Source organism: Sturnira hondurensis, unplaced genomic scaffold (assembly GCF_014824575.4).
Source record: "Sturnira hondurensis isolate 20B ecotype Veracruz unplaced genomic scaffold, ASM1482457v3 Scaffold0006413, whole genome shotgun sequence".
Taxonomy (NCBI): domain Eukaryota; kingdom Metazoa; phylum Chordata; class Mammalia; order Chiroptera; family Phyllostomidae; genus Sturnira; species Sturnira hondurensis.
Window position 1 is genome coordinate 53,359,420 of NW_028079044.1, and position 15,730 is coordinate 53,375,149.

General features: G+C 59.1%; 1 protein-coding gene across 7 annotated transcripts; it reads right to left on the bottom strand.

The window, feature by feature from the left end:
• Window positions 1-110: 110 nt before the first annotated feature.
• PUF60 (poly(U) binding splicing factor 60) lies at window positions 111-12,426 on the bottom strand. 7 transcript variants are annotated; one of them, XM_037048892.1, is made up of 12 exons: window positions 12,251-12,426; window positions 7,673-7,753; window positions 5,359-5,454; window positions 5,156-5,245; window positions 4,269-4,319; window positions 2,098-2,259; window positions 1,932-2,024; window positions 1,576-1,789; window positions 1,300-1,490; window positions 1,029-1,164; window positions 603-838; window positions 111-527 (listed from the first exon to the last, which is right to left on the bottom strand). In XM_037048892.1, exons 1-12 carry the CDS (start codon window positions 12,272-12,274, stop codon window positions 228-230), a joined length of 1,674 nt encoding a protein of 557 aa, XP_036904787.1. In that variant the 5' UTR covers window positions 12,275-12,426; the 3' UTR covers window positions 111-227. The 7 variants fall into 7 exon arrangements, with proteins under 7 accessions (XP_036904787.1, XP_036904786.1, XP_036904792.1 ...); XM_037048891.1 differs by having other exon boundaries at window positions 7,673-7,756; XM_037048897.1 differs by lacking the exon at window positions 12,251-12,426 and adding an exon at window positions 10,739-10,858 and having other exon boundaries at window positions 7,673-7,756.
• Window positions 12,427-15,730: the final 3,304 nt, after the last annotated feature.

Here is a 15,730-nt window from a genome sequence, read left to right on the forward strand (position 1 = left end):
AACCTGCCCCTGCAGGGGCCAGTGAACCTCCCCTCCTTCCCACCTCACTTCTCAGGGAGCCCAAGAACTCGCCCTCACCCCCGGAGCCAAGAAGCACAGGACCACCGGCACAAGGGCCTTCAGGGCCAGCAGCATCTGCACCTTTATGCGCACGGGCCGCTGGGCCAAGACACTAGAAAACCCAGAGGAAAGGAGAGCAAATACAAGTCCCAGGGGTGGGGCCAGGGTCACGCAGAGAGGTCACTGTTATCAAAACGCTCCTGGTCATAGACTTCAGCCACCACCTTTCGGCCTGCAAACCAGCGCCCGTTGAGCGCCTGGATGGCCTTGTGAGTCTCAGAGGCCATGGAGAACTCCACGAAGATCTTGACAATGATCTCTGCGTCCTCCTCTTCACCCTGCTTCTCCTGGTAGATGATGACTCGGTTGACAGCACCAAACTTGCCACACTCCTCGGTCACCTCCCCCTCCAGGTCGTCGTCGATGTCCTTGGGGTCCACCATGTTGCGCAGAACCATAACTGTGGACTGGGGTGGGAACGACAGCTGAGTGCTGGTGTGGCCAGACCACATCCCCGGCCCCGCCCAGTGCACCCCGCCCACCTCCTGCTTTCGGAGCAACTTCTGCATGACCATGTGGCGAGCACTGCTGCCTGAGATGCTCATGTGCTCCTGCTCGCTCAGCATCTCTGGCCGCTCTGACTCCGGAAACAGCTCCTCCTCCTCTTTCTCCTTCTTGGGCTCCAGGAGACCCAGTGTTGGAGGGCTGGCGAGGATGGGATTGACCACTCCCACAGAGGGGATGGTGACCGGAATGGGAGGCCGGGCTGGGGTCACACCTGCAGCAAACCCACCAGGTCCAGTAGTCACCTCCTTCCCAGGGAGGAGCACTCAACCTCAGCTGGCCTGCCCTGGGTGCAGAGACCTAGGCCTGGGGTTTGTAGGCCAGCAAGCTGAGGGCAGCTGGAGGTAGCAGCCCGGAGGAGAGGAGCAGGGGAAGGAGGGAAGCCTTGGCCAACCCAGGCTCACCTGTGATGACTCCTGGGGCCTGGGCAGCCATGACAGCCTGGGGCAAAGCCCCCAGGGGCTGGGCCAGAGTCAGTGCAGGGGACACCAGTCCAGGAGTGGCAAGGGTACCCAGCACTGCTGCTCCAGCCACCGCTTCCTGCAACCCAAGAGGCCACTTTCAGCACCCAGTCTGGCTGCCTCCACTTTGTAGCACCCGGAGAGCCAGTCCATCCCCAAAGCATTGGGGGCCTGTTGCCCAGGATTGAACCCACACAACTCCACCACCCCTCACCTGAGCTGTAATCTTGGCTGTGGCTGCAGCTGCGGCCACAGCGGCAGCTGGTGGGAGGCCTCCAGGTGTGGCAGGTGTAAGCAGAGGCATGGGGGGTGTGACAGCCTTGCCCACCCGCAAATACTGGCCACCCAGGTCAAAGAGGTTCATGGAGGACACGGCATCCTGAGACGACTGGGCCTTCTCATACTCTGCAGGGCAGGAGCAGCAGTGAGGGCCGGCCATGGTACGGGCTGGGCCTCAGCCCTGGTCCTGCCTCAGCCTCCCCAAGCTCACCAATGAAGCCATAGCCCTTGTGCTTGCCAGTCGTGGGGTCCCGGGCCAGTGTGCAAGACTTGATCTTGCCGAAGGCCTCAAACACACTCTTGATGTCATCATCCGAAAGGTCCTGGTGTACGGAAGCCACGTAGATTCGGTTGAAGGCACGCGCCTCCTCAGCCAGCTGGTCTATGATTGGCTGGGCCTGCCCTATGTTGCTGGGCCTGCCCACCTAGGGGAGAAGCAGGAGACCAAGAGCCCCCAGTCAGCCTGAGCTTGGCCACTTCCTGCTTCTGGAGGGTGACTGCATCTCCTGAGTGATTGGACAGAGGACGCCATGCACCAGCCCTCAGGCCTGCCTTCCTGGTCCTCACCTTGATGTTCCTGCCACCTAGCATCACTGAGTTCATCTGCTCCAGGGCCAGCTGCGCAGCTTCTGGGACCTCATACTCCACAAAGGCGAAGCCCTGGGCACAGGGGTGCACTGTCAGACCCAGGGAGCCCCCGGTTGGGGGTGGGGCGGGGTGGAACAAATCTCACCTTGTGCTTCATGGTGACGGAGTCCCAGGACATGTCAATGCTCTTGATGGGCCCAAAGGGGGCAAAGGCCTGGCGAATGGTGTCCTCACCCAGCTCGTAATAGATGGAGCCCACGTAGACCCGGCACATGATGGCCAGTGCCCGCTGCCGCTGAGCTGCCATCTGGAGCAGGACACAAGGGGAGAGAGTGCCACTGGCTTGTGACGGGGTGGCAGGAGGCTAGGTAGCCCACTCCCCTCCAGGCCCACCCACTCAGCACCGTTGTGGTGAGGGCTCCCCACGCAGCGGCATGGTGCAGGCTCAGCCCTTGCAGACAGGGTGGTGAGGGTCAGCAGGACCCTACCCCCAGGAAGGAAGACCAGGCCCAAAGGCAGGACACGGACGCACCCTGGCCCATTCAGGCCCTGGGCAGACCGGCAGCAAAGCTGACAGGGCTGTGTGCCCTCCCACCCAGCCCACCCCTGCAGTCTGGAGGCCAGGAAGCCTGGGCTGGATGGGAGACCCTCCCAGGGTCCTGACCAAGTGTTCCAACAGAAGAGGGAAGGGGAATCGTCCAACCAGAGGGACCCACTGGTATGGAGGCAAGAGAGGGGAAAGAAGACAGGGCAGCTACTGCCCAGAAGAGACCCCGGGGGGAGGTCGGGAGCCCAGAGGGGGCTCCCAGCAGAGAGAATGAAGAACAGCTACTTATACAGGGCCAGCTCAGGCAGGGACTCCACGATCTCAAGGCCCCTGTGCCTGACCCCCTCACAAAAAAGAGCTGCCTGGAGTCCACATCCACAACCTATAGGGCCTGGCCCGGGGGCACCCAGAGGTGACAGGTCTGGTGGGCTCATGGCAGACACTGCCTCTGCGCTGGGGGAGCTTGCCCATTGTGCTCAGAGACCGCCCCAGCCCTCAGGAAGGGGCTCCCCTCCCTGCCACCTCGCACACAACGTGCCAGGCGGGGGGCGCCCACAGCCATACATGGTGGGCTGGCAGGAGGAGCTGGGCCCAGGGAACAGGCCACAGGCCCAGGCCAGACAAAGATGATGGGGCTCCAGCTCTGGCCCTCCACCAGCAGGGCCCCTTGCCCTCACATGGGGGCCCAGTTCCTTCTTCAGACACCAACGAGGTTGGGGCAGGCTGGGCCTCCCCTCCCTGAAGGAGGGGTCTTAAAAATGGCCCATAGCTCCCCCAAAGTAGGAATTCCCCCCAAATGGACTCCCTCCTCATACTGGGTGCTCAATAAATAGGCCTTAGGCTCCCGGTTGAGACCAAGGACCCCAAAGGTGGAACCATGTCCCCTCTCACACCAGGTACCAGAGACGGGAAACCACCTGCTCCTCGGGTCAAAGTTCCCCAAGACAGAAGCAAGCCCCTCTTCAGTGGGAGCAGCCCAAAAGCAGGTGGGCCAAGAGCCCTCTTCCAATGTCTCCCCATACAGACACCTCCCAGAGGGGACACTGGGTCTGCCTGGCCCTGGAGCACAGAGCCTCGTCACCCCTGTGAGAGCAGCACACCCCAGGAGAAAAGGCCACGTTCCCAGAGGGGTCCCTGGCCTCCTCAGCTTGCCTCTAGGGGATGAAGGGGTCTCCTGCCCAGGCTCCTGCACGTGGCAGCAAAGGCCATGGCCACGGCCTCCTCCCTGGCCCATTTTGGCCATGGCCTCTACCCCTTGCTCATGGCCAGGCCCAAGGCCCAAGCTCTTGCCCTTCCCTCTCTCACTTGCTCGGGTCCCCCAGCCCTCCCCCCCCCCATCCATCCATCCTCCCTCCAGGGTCTCATGGGGCCATGAGTTAGGACCCTTCTCTCCTCGGGGCCTGACCCCCAGCCCAAGAGCTGGCAGCCTGGAGACTGGCAGAGCTGGAGGCCTGGGTGGTGCGCACCGTGTGTGCAGGCGGCACGGTGCAGGCGGGCCTGGTGTGGGCAGCTACCCTCCTGGCCGGCTGCCCTTTGCAGTTACCTGGCCCTCAGAGCAGATGGAGCCTCCCGGGCGGTCCCAGGTGGGCCCCGCCCCCACCACGGCCCTGCCCCCACCACGGGCTGCCACGCCTGGCGCTCTGCTGCGCTCGTCCGAGCTGGCGGGCAGGGCGGGCTCAGGGGCAAGGTCCCCAGCACGCGGCCACACTGCCCCCCTCTAGCCCTGACTAAGGACATGAGCCCCGGAAGAAGTGAGCATTTCTATTGACCGATTGCAAAGGTGAGAGAGGATCTCCAAAGCCCATTGTCACTGCTGCCATCTGAAAGACAGTAAAGACAGAGTTCAGTCTGTTGGAGCCGAGCAGTCTCCCGCTCTCGTCACACCTCACGCAGACAGCGGCAAGGCCCGGAGTCCCCGCCCTGCCAAGAGGCCCGCCTGCCTTCCCACATGGCCGGCCAGTGGCGGCTACTGGCACCTGCCCAGGGGGGCCTCAGAGCCCCAGGTGCCTCGCCCCGTAGCCTGATCGGCCGGGACCGAAGGAAGGGAGAGGGAATGAGAGGAGGAGGGGCGCACACGAGCACGGGGAGCAGCCAGGGCATTACCTGGCAGCGTGACTGTCTAGGGCTGGGCAGGGGGCAGGGGCTCAAGGCCCAGGCACCTGTCGGCCTTGCCTGGCCTCACCGCAGCTTCTGGCCACAGGTCTACAGCAGGGCCCTATGGAGGTCCCCCAGCCTGTCCTCTCAGTCCTAGGCCCCAGGCCAGGTGGTCTGGACTCACTGCAGGGGTGGGGCCTGACCACTCTCAGCCGAGGCCATGGGGACTGGGAGAAACGCTCCCCCCCAGGCTGCACCATCACCTGTGCAGCAGGGGGATGAGGGGGCAACCTGAGGCGACAGTCTGAAGTCCAAGAAGAGGAGCTGGCTGGGGGAACGGGCAAAGGCACAGAGGAGGGGCGGGGAGGGGCAGTGGGTGCTCAACAGGCAGGTAAGGCTGAGCCACTGGTGGCTCGGGGAGGAACCCAGGCGTCCCAAGAAGGAGTCCTTGAGAAACTGAGAACCACAACACCTGATGGGGACGGCCGCAGGCGCAGGAGGAGGAGGAGGAAGAGAAGGAAGAGGTGGTGGGGAGGGGTGGCGAGGGCAGGTGGTGGCTCACCTGCAAGTTGGTGAGCTGCTGCTGCTGGTGCGCGATGGTCTGCTTCACCAGCACGCTCTTGATGCTCTGCTCCATGGCGTACTTCTTGGCCTGCGAGAGAAGGTGGTGAGGAGCACTGGGGGGCCCGGCCTGTGGGGCAACGGGCCTTCTTCCACCCCCACTGGCTCCCCATGCCCAGCGTGCCCTGGGAGGTACACTCTCACCTTTTGGAGGGCCTCCTGCTGCTCGGGCGTCAGGGGAGGCAGGCCTAGCTTTGCGGCTGTGTTCTGCCCGTTCTCCATCTTGATGGAGTCTGTCCCCTAGTGGTGGGGAGCAGGGAGACCGTTAACAACAAGCTCAAGTCCTCCCACACATGGACCCAGGAAGCCTACTCCACCTGTCTTCCCCAGCTGCATATGGCCTCCCGCCCATTCCCAGGGACAGAGAGACCCTGGCACACACTCGCCTCTATGGCCTAGAGGCTGGTCTCCCCCAGGACCTGTGACCAGGACACATGCTGCAGCAGTCAGGCACCTCGGGGCCCTCAGCCACGCTGCACCAGCTGCAGGGCCCAGGCCACGACGGCCTCTGCAGGAACCACCAAGACAGGTGGCAAGTAGCAGGAGGGACCCAGCCCTTTTGGCCAGTCTGACCTCATAACCTCTGTCCCATGCTGTGTAAGAGCGAAGCCCTGGCTGGCCCCCAAGAGAAGGGGAGGGGTCAGGGCTCTGGAGGGTCCAGGGCTCCTCACTCCAATTGCTACCTTGTTGTGGCTCCAGACGGCCAGGCTCAGCTTCCCTGCTGGGGAGGAGTCCCAGAAACCACTGAAGAAGCAGTATGGGAAGCCCTCGCCCATGTGCAGCACTCCACCCCTCATCCCTGCACACTGTGCATACCACCTGGAGAGGAGGTGGAGCCCGAGATGCTCTCCCAGGACATGCAGCCCCGAGGAGGGCTCCAGCCCCTCCGCCAAACTCCTCCCTGGCTATGTTTAGCCTCCTGGAAGGAGAGGCCGGGAGCAGACCAGCCATGGGGGGACAGAGGAACTGGACACCCAGCAGAATCCTTGCCAGGCAATGCACTGGGAGGGGCAGTCACAGCCCACTGCAGATTAGAGGGGCTGCTACTAGGGTTGCGTTTACGTCCCTGCCACAACTCCTCTCTCAGCTGTGTGCAGAGGGAACAACACAGCCGCATACACAGAAACACGGCTGCCAGACCACAGTGAGTGTGGGTTTTGGGTGCTAGGGCACACCTGCCTGTCTGCCAGCTCAGGGGGCCTGAGGCTGCCCAGGGACTGTAAGGAGAGGCCACCACCAGCTCCTCAAGAGGGAGTGTTCTGCAGGCCCCAGCATGCAGCCTTGGGAGGGACAGTAGAGAAGAGACGCAGGTCCCCAGCACAGGAGTGATGAAGGACAAAGGTAGAGAGGGGTCAGAAAAGGAGCCGGCTGACCCAAAGCCCCACAGCCGCCATCTTGATCAGCAAAGAGGGAAAGAGGGGGAGCCTCCCCTCTACAACCCAGTCTGGTCCCCAGAGCCTTGTCCTCTCCACCCTCCCTGCTGGCCCCAAGCCCAGTTCTCCTTAGTGGGAGAGAGGCCCCAAAAGCCAGGGGCTGCACACTAGAGAAGGCTGTCACCATGGTCAGCAATGCCCACCCCCTTTCAGACCCTTACAAACTTTTCAATCTCCTCTTTGTCTTGGTAAACAAAAGGCTCTTCTCCCACAGCCAATGGCTGGCTGCACAGCCAGCCAGGGCTAGGGAGGGCTGGGCCAAGGGACGCCCTGGCCCCTCACCCATCATCGCTACAGCCCCCATAACTTCCAGGGATCCAGGCCGCATACCTCAGCCCTTGCATGATTGTGCCCAGGACCCAGAGGAGGGCCCAGCCCCCAAGGCCCACTTGCTGAAGCCCCCCTGGAGCGCCCAAAGGCAGGCGCTGCCGTGGCGAAGCACAAAGAGCCCTATCACCCAGCAACAACAGGCCAGCTCCTCCTCCCACCCGACACTGCCGAGGGCCAGGCGCCGGAGCAGGACAGGGTCTGCCCACACCCACCCTGACACCCAGAATCCGCCTAGACTCATGCTTTGCCTTGCACGTCGTTCTCCTTTATCATTTTTATTTAAACCAGAGATCTGAAATGAGAATGTGTACTGCTGGCTCTCAATACTCTGCATGTTCTCGAACAGCAGGCTGGCCCTTCTACACAACACTGACGGCTCAGAGCTCACTCGGTTCAAGGTCAGCTCCCACTTGACCATCCTCACCCTCTGCCTAGCACCTGGACACTCTCAAAGCTGTGACCCACCAAAGAAGCCGGTGGACGCTGAAGGGAGAGGCAGGGACAAGGAAGCTGGAGCCAGGCCTGGGGCAGCGGGGGGCAGGTATGGGCGGGCAGGACAGGTGCCCCTGCCCAGAAGGCAGAGAAGAGTGCCCATGGCCCCAGCCGGCTCTCTCTGGGACCAGGGACACACAGCAGGCGAGCGGGCAGGCGGGTGGACAGGCGGGCCTGAGGGCGAGGATGCTTAAGGTCAGTACCTGTGGCGGTTTCCATTTGTCTCCCGCTGCCACCACTGCCGCCGCCGCTGGCTCGGACCCCCCTCCTTGCTGGCCATTGACCTGCTGCAGGCAGGAAGGAGATGCTGTAATGGACAGTCACGAGACCCACCCACCCAGGCCCTCTTGTCTTCCGGGGCTAAGGCTCCCCTCCCCACTGACAAGCGAGGGAGGCCGAGCAGAAGCACAGGAAGGGACCAGCTCTAGCCTGGCCTCTGAACATTTCTTTCTTTAAATTAAATTTAACTTTACTTATTGATTTTGGAGAGGAAAAAACACTGATTTGCTGTCACTGATCCATGCACTCACTGGTTGATTCTTATATGTGCCGTGACTGGGGACTGAACCCTCAGCATTGGTGTATGGGGATCACACTCAAACCAAGTGAGCGACCCTGACACTGCCCCATGCCCCCATCCATTGTTCTAGCACATGTGCAGCTGCCCAGGGCCTGATGGCACTGGGGTGACCCCTGGACAGCAGCAAGTCCCAAGAGGACACAGGACAGAGAGCCCAGGAATGGCAGTCTCTCTCAGGTCTAGAGTGGCCCTCTGGCCACACAGCTGAGGTCCTAAGGTCAGTTCCTCTCCTGCAGTCCAGGGCCCAAGCCCCTCCGGGAGACACCTCTGGGGAGGGCCGCCCTCCAAATGGCCAGGCCAAACAGGGGGTCTGCTCGTGTGGGTGCTCCTGCAGCAGTGACACTGCCCAGGGCTCTAACTCCAAAGAGGGCAGCTGAGAGCTTGATCACACCCCAACCTGTACCCGAAGGGGCCACAGAGCACCACTACACAGAGTGACGAGAGGAACTGCTCCCCATGTGCATTAGTTAGCAGGGCGGCAGGGCAAAGGCATACCAAGCCAGGAAGCAGGCACCATCACGGGGCCCCAACACCCCCGCCCCCCTTCTCTGAGGCCAAATAGCAGGGACCAAGAGCTGAGTGCACTCACCCAGTTCCCAGCCCAAGGATAAGGCCTGCGGATATATAGGAGCAGAGGGACAGCCACGCCCACCCTTGGGAGCCCTGGGCACAAACAACTGCAGAGGCTGGAACGACTCAGCCAGAGCATGTCTCAGGCTCTTCAACCCCAAAGGAGGGACAGCAACACAAGCCTGGCTGCACTCCAGACGTGGCAGTGGGCACTGGCGCTGTGGCTGTCCCAGCCCTGTATCTTGCCTGGGCTACTCTGAACTTCGCACCATTGCTGCTTCGAAATGGTGCCCAAGAGTCAAAAAAAGGAAGCCCCTCTGACATGGGCCCACCCATGGGTCCACAGCAGCTGGACATGGGATCAGTTGGACCTGGCAGCCCCAGAGCTGAGGCTGACACTTCAGGTCTGCAAGAGCTCTCCAGCCTCTCGGACCTGACCACAGGGCCGACTGGAGGGCATGTGCATAAGTGACTTCCTACTCTCCCATGGTGCTGTGACAGCCGACACGGGGACAGGACAGGGCTGGGAGCAGAAGGCTCACAATGGGGCCACTACGCTATACATCTGACACTAACACAAAACAGTGCTAAATGTGAACCACAACTGAAAAATAAAACAAAAGCAAAAAATTTAAAAAGCAATGAACAAAGTACCTTTGTATATATATATATGAAAGTGTGTTTTCAGTAATCACAAGTTAACCAGTGTGGTCCTGGTGATTATACTTCAACCATATACAGCTATGTCATCATCATACAGGTATGTTAAAACTACATATATTACAAATAAACTGCGTGTCAGTAAGAAGGGAAAAAATGGAATAAAAGAAAAGACTTTCTGGAAGAAGTCAGATCACCAGGGACTCTACCAGGACACCCCACCCAATCCAGGGCGGAAACTAAGTCTAGGGTCCTGGTGTAAGCAGACACGGAGAGCCAGAAGGAAATGTCATTTGTCACCACAGCTAGTCACATGCTGTCATCTTCTGGCAATGAACACAGAGGGCTTTGCCCCCAGCATCAGACAGCAGTGCCTTGAGGGGAGAGAACCCCCTCAGGATGCAGTGCAGCCCCAGGATTCTGGGACCCAACCCCCAGCCCTGCCACTGGTAGGCAGCCCAGGCTAAAGAGGATTACTACCACTAGGAAACCAACCAAGTAGAGCAATTACTTGAGGCTTGCATGCCATGGGCTCTGGACTCAGGCCTGTCTCTGGGGGGCTGGGGTGACACTCAGAGCTGCTCCACACATGTGCAGTAAGGAAGTCCCTGTCCACAGCATCCCGTGTCAAAGCTCGGACAGCACCGCCGCCCTTCACCTGTCTAGTCCCTCACCAGTGACATGCTGGGCGCTGCGGATGTGGCAAACACAGACGGGAGACCAGAGGAACGCCAGCCAGCACCCCTGAGCATGACTGCGCAGTGAAGAGCACTGAGAAGAAAGCCAGCGCAGGGCAGGAGGGATAGTGGGGCACGCTTGGCCCAAAGCTGGGGGAGGGCACTCTGTGAAGTGACACGCAGGCACAGGCCAGGACCTACAGGAGAAAGCAACAGTGCCCGTGGGGAGGGCGCAGTGCTCCTGCCAAACGGAACCCAAGGATGATGGCTCCAAGCGGGAGTGCCTGGGCTGCTGCAGGAAGGGAAAATGGGACAGACAGTCAAAGAAGCACCCTGTGCCCAGAAGCCAGCAGCCCGGCTGGGATAGGGCCCGGGAAGGGGCCGTGGCCTGCTTCTGCAACCCTTAGGCAGAAGGCACGCCTGGGCAGGAGGCACTTCTGCACCTTCCCTCACAAATCACTGCCAGCTGAGTGCCAATCCCAGTCCCCCCACAACGCCTCCCACCGAGCCGAAGCCAGAGCTTAAGACAAAGCTCCGCCTATGTGGACCACAAGGCGGAAAACAGGACAGCAGGGGAACAGCAACCCTTCCCCAAACCTGTCCATTCAAAGAGTTAGAAGAACATGTTAGACCACAGGCTGGACCTCACTCCCGGAGTCTAGGGCAGCTAACCCGTGTCTTTACAGATTATGTGTACCTACTGGTATAGGCTAGCCTCCTGAGAGTTGGATGGGCAACAAACACCCCTATCAAAAGCCCCAGCTCACAGGGCTCAGACTTACTGCTCACTTCCCTCTGCTATGATCCAACCTGTCTGGCACCGTGACACATCTGAGACGTCCCCAGTTCACACCTCAGTCCCCACGAGCACCGGGTGCTGCTCATGCAGCCTCTAGCATCCTCCAGCCTCTGCGGAGGATCGGGGAGACAGGCACCTCATGAGACAGGCACTCTCATCGGCCTCCTCCTCCACCTTTCCAAGAGTCTTGTCCTTGTCCCTTGGCCTCCCTCTCTCGCCACCCAACTCTCCACTGCTGCCTAGAAGTCACCAAGTCCTCAGCCCTCACATCTTCCCCAACTTCCCTTTCTCCAAGGTCAGTTGGTCCTGTGGCTTCCACAGGAAGCAGGACATATTAAGAGGACAGTGAAGTTAGCTGGGGGCCCCTCTCTCTCTCCCTGGGAGTCAGTTTCTGGGCCAGTGAGCAAAGCGCGTCCAGCTCCCTCAGTGGGTGTCAGACCCCGCTCAGCGCCTGGCAGGGGCAGCCTGAGTACACTCCCTGACCTTCAAACGTCCCCCCATCAGCCCACCCTCTAGTCATCTGCATTAGATGCCTTCTCAATCAGCACTCCCCACACCACGTTGGGTGCAGGTTTCGGGGAGGGTAGCAAGCAGGTAAATAACGCAGTGAAGTGCCAGTGCGAACAGTCCCGGAGGGGAGTCAGGCACGTAGGAAAGGTGGGGAAGAGGAAGGGTCAAGGGAGACTCCGCCACAGGGGTGTTATGTAAGTAGGGTTCCCATCTATGCTACTTGCTTCACACCACCCCGCACACGGCTCCCTCCGGCACCCCGTATAAGGCACGCTGTGTGGGAACTGGCCTCTGGTGCCCATCAGAGCCCGAACAGGGCCCCTTGTGCCTCCAAGTCCTCGCGCAGAACTCGGAACAAATCAGTTACGAGAGCACGACTTTCCCTTCCTGAGTGGGCACGACAGGATGGAGTCCCTGTTAGCTAGTGACCACTTCCCCGCAGACCATCAGCCGACAGCAGACTCTCGACTGCGGATGCAAGGAGCCAGGGCTGCCCTTCCCACGGGGCCTGATCCCGCCCCGCACTCCCCTCACACAAGCGGGAGAAACGCCACCGCTCCCAGAAGTCCCGCCTTCCAGTCAGGGCCACAAGCGCAACCCTTCGGCAGAGACGAACAACCGCCGCCTGGCTCCTCCCCGAGGCGGCGGCTCGTCGTGGCCTGGTGGGAGCTCCGCGAAAGGGCCGGGTTCGACGCAGGGCACGGCACCCAAGACACCTCCCGGACACTCAACCCGCACCGCCCTCCCGCGCCCGCCGCCGGAAGTAGCAGCCGGCGGCCGGAAGCAGCGCCCGCGGGCCGGAAGCTGGGGCTGCAGCCCGGCCCCCCCCTTCGCTCCCGCCCCGCCTTTGACTCACGCGACCTAGGGCCACCGGGCCCCGCGAGCGACCGCCGCGTCCCCGGGGGGTCCCTCAGTGCCCTGGTCGAGCAAACGACTCGTTCCCGCCAGCTGAGCGAAGCCCCGCAGTCACAGGGAGCTCACTTACAAGAGCTATGGTTGCCGTCGCCATCTTGCACCCGTCGCGGCCGCAGAGCGCGCCACACGCCCCTGTTCCCTCCGCGGTCTCGCGCGATGTAGGTGCTAGTAGAGATCTTCGGGGGAAAAGACGGAACTATCGCGATAAAAGGCCCTTTCACCAACAACGTGGAAGGAGAAAGGAACACGCTTCCAGGACGGAAGGGGCGGGGCCAGACGGGGGGGCGGGGCCGGGTAGGGCGCGTGCGTTGTAGTTGCCCGCCGCGGGCTGAGGGCTCTCGGTTCTCTGTCCAGTCAATCAGCCCATGCTGCTCCGTTTCTTTTCCTCCTTCACAGAAAAACTAAGGTGCTGTCTCCCCCACCCCCGCACCCAAAAGCAGGACAGAGGCCGGCTGGGCCCCCTCCAGGGCTGAAGGAGTCCCATCCGCCTAAACGATCGTGAGAGGTGATAAAATCGCTGTATTTCCAAGTCAGATCTCGAAGTCAGAATGCACCTACCAATGGCTAGTGTGTCCTCATTTAATGGACAACGTTTTCTCTTTCCTAGTGGCTCAGAAACAATGGTGCATCTTAGAGCGATGGTGTCGTAGGTTCAGTGACATACAGTCGGGAGAATTGGAGTTCTTCGGAAGGGCATGCATTCCGAGGCCCTTCGTCGCTCAACTAATCCCTGAAGGCTCAAGACGTTCCCTCCCTGGCGTGGAGCTGCCCTGGACTCCTGTCACTTGCGGCACTCAGTACCAAGACCCTAACTCTGAAGAAACCACATTTGTGTCTCGGGCCCTGGGATTGTCAGCCCACCAGCTTAAACCCGACTGACCCAAAAGAGGGTCTTCAGCTAGACGGGACTCTTCTCAACGTTTAAAATGAAATAGAGGCATGGATAGTTAAACGTGGCAGAATATTTCCTCTTCTTCCTCTCTAAAATGATGGGGCAATGACCCTGGCTGGTGTGGCTCACTGGACTGAGTACCAGCCTGGAAACCAAAGGGTCACGGGTTTGATTCCCAGTCAGGGCATGTCCCTGGGTTTTGGGACAGACCGCCAGTAGGGGGCGCTGGAGAGGCCACCACACATTGATGTTTCTCTTTCTCCCCTTCTCTTCTGTCTAAAAATAAATAATAAAAAGTTTTAAAAAATAAAATGAAATGGTGTGAAAATGATTTGATAAAGGCAAAAAACATGAAACGAGGCAGAATATTGTGGAGCTGAAGGAAGGTGGACAGTGGCAGTGGCTTTAGGGGGCTGCTGTTGTGTCGAGGGATCAAGAGTGAAAGTGCAGTTGGTACAGGAGAAGACCCCAGACCCCTGTGCCTCCCGGCAGTGGTGGGGAGACACCCTCTAGCAGAGGAGCTGCGGGGGCAGGTCCTGCTGTGAGGTGGAGTGAGTGAGACTCCTGCCCTTTCCCCCTCCGCTCCCAGCCCCTGGCTGTGACACTCCCCCCCAGCATGTGCCACTAGGACCTCAGAGAGAAGCGTCCCTCTGCATCAGGTCTGAGCTCGGAAGAGAAAACTGGTGGCTGCAGGGTGAGGGATGCTCGGCACGGACCCGGCCGGGTCCCTGGGGTCCGCTCACCATGCAGCAATCATCTCACTTTTGTTTTTTCCTCACTGATTTCCCCAGGTTTCCTCTCTCTCAATCTCTCTCTCTCTCTCTCTGTCTCTTTTAGTCCCCACCTAAGGATATATGTACTGATTTTAGATAGAGAGGAAGGGAAAGAAACATGGATGTGAGGGATAAACATCCCTCAGTTACCTCCCATCTCTGTNCTCACCATGCAGCAATCATCTCACTTTTGTTTTTTCCTCACTGATTTCCCCAGGTTTCCTCTCTCTCAATCTCTCTCTCTCTCTCTGTCTCTTTTAGTCCCCACCTAAGGATATATGTACTGATTTTAGATAGAGAGGAAGGGAAAGAAACATGGATGTGAGGGATAAACATCCCTCAGTTACCTCCCATCTCTGTCCCGACTGGGGATCAAACCTGTAATCTAGATATGTGCCCTGACCAGGAATCGAACCCGGAACCTTGTGGTGGATGAGACGATGCTCCGAAAAACTGAGCCACTTGGCCAGGGGTTGTCTCACTCTTAAATGCGACTGGGCAGCCTAGGATCACCCATGCCTGAGGAAAATGAAGAAGACAAGGGAAAGGGACTTAGGAGGAACAAAGACGAAACAGCAAGAAGAAAAAGAAGAAAAGCTAAAATTATGCCCTTAGCAATAGTGGAAAGGATGTTGCATCCAAAAACAAGAACTAGAGGTTCTAAAAAAAGATCATTCAGCAAATGACAGCACAAGCTTACAAATGAAAAATATGAGCCCTGGCTGGTGTAGCTCAGTGCATTGAGCGCGGACCTGTGAGCCAGACGATCGCGGTTCGATTCCCAGTCAGGGCACATGCCTGGGTTGCAGGCCAGTTCCCTGCAGGCCAACTCCCAGCAGGGGACGTACGAAAAGGCAACCATACATTGATGTTTCTCTCCCTCTCTCCTTCCCTTCCCCTCGAAAGATAAACAAAAATAAAATATTTTAAAAAAATATGAGAGGAAAATGAGCAATCCAATAGAAGGGTTGAAAGACAAAGCTGAAATCTTTCAGAATATATAGCAATAAAACCAGGAAGCTAGCAAACAGAAAATGTGGTCATTATCCAGCCGGTCAGTGCTCTCCAGTGCTTACACCTGGCCAGGCACCTCTGGCCTCCAAATGGAGGGACAGATGAAGTGGCGTGGGGCTGGGATTCGCTTTCCTCCACCACAGGTTGTGTGGGGCCCACAAGCACCCACAGGTGGCAGCTTCCCCTGTGAAACTGACACGCAACTGTGGCAATCAGAGTGCTTGTTTGTGGCTGAGCACTATTCTAATTACGCACCTCACCTTGTGTGACCCCAAGAACAACCCCTGGAGTGGGTGCTATTATTATCCCCATTTTCACAGGTGGGAGAGTGCAGGCACTGACCAGCATCACGTGGCAGGAAGCTGACGGCTCCAGGCCTGGGCCCTGTGATCACGCCTCTCAGAAGGCAGACCCAACATCTAGATGACGGGAGGTCTGGAAACTGAGGAGAGGGGAGAGTTCCACAAAACACTAATAGAGAAAAAACCTCCAGAGCTGTAGGGTCAGGGTCTCTGGACAACTGATGGAAGGGGTCTATATCAAGACATGTTGCTGAGAATTTCCAAAGCACAGGATTGACAAGAAGATCAAGACAGAGACAGAGACAGAGAGAGGCAGAGAGGGAGAATGGGCAAAGGGTCAGAACTCAGAAAGGCACAGAGTTCTTGGGACTAGAAGAAAATACCTTCCATGTCCTGAGAAGAAAGGACCTTTGGCCTTGCCCAACTTTTGTACCCGGTCACGCGGACAAGCAGGCGTGAGAGCACAGTACAAACAAACTGGCAGAGACTCCACAACTTCCCACGCATCCTTTCCCAGGAAACTTGGAGGAAGTTCTTCCTCAAACGAGGCAACAAGAGAAGGGGAAAGC

Bases quoted from the DNA above. Each gene is read 5' to 3' on its own strand.
- PUF60 (XM_037048891.1), bottom strand. From the start codon at position 12,274: ATGGCGACGGCAACCATAGCTCTT. The intron at 2,260-4,268 runs GTCAATAGAAAT...GTCCTGCTCCAG, and splicing joins CTCTCTCACCTTTGCAATCG to ATGGCAGCTCAGCGGCAGCG. The intron at 839-1,028 runs GTGAGCCTGGGT...GGTTTGCTGCAG, and splicing joins GGCCCCAGGAGTCATCACAG to GTGTGACCCCAGCCCGGCCT.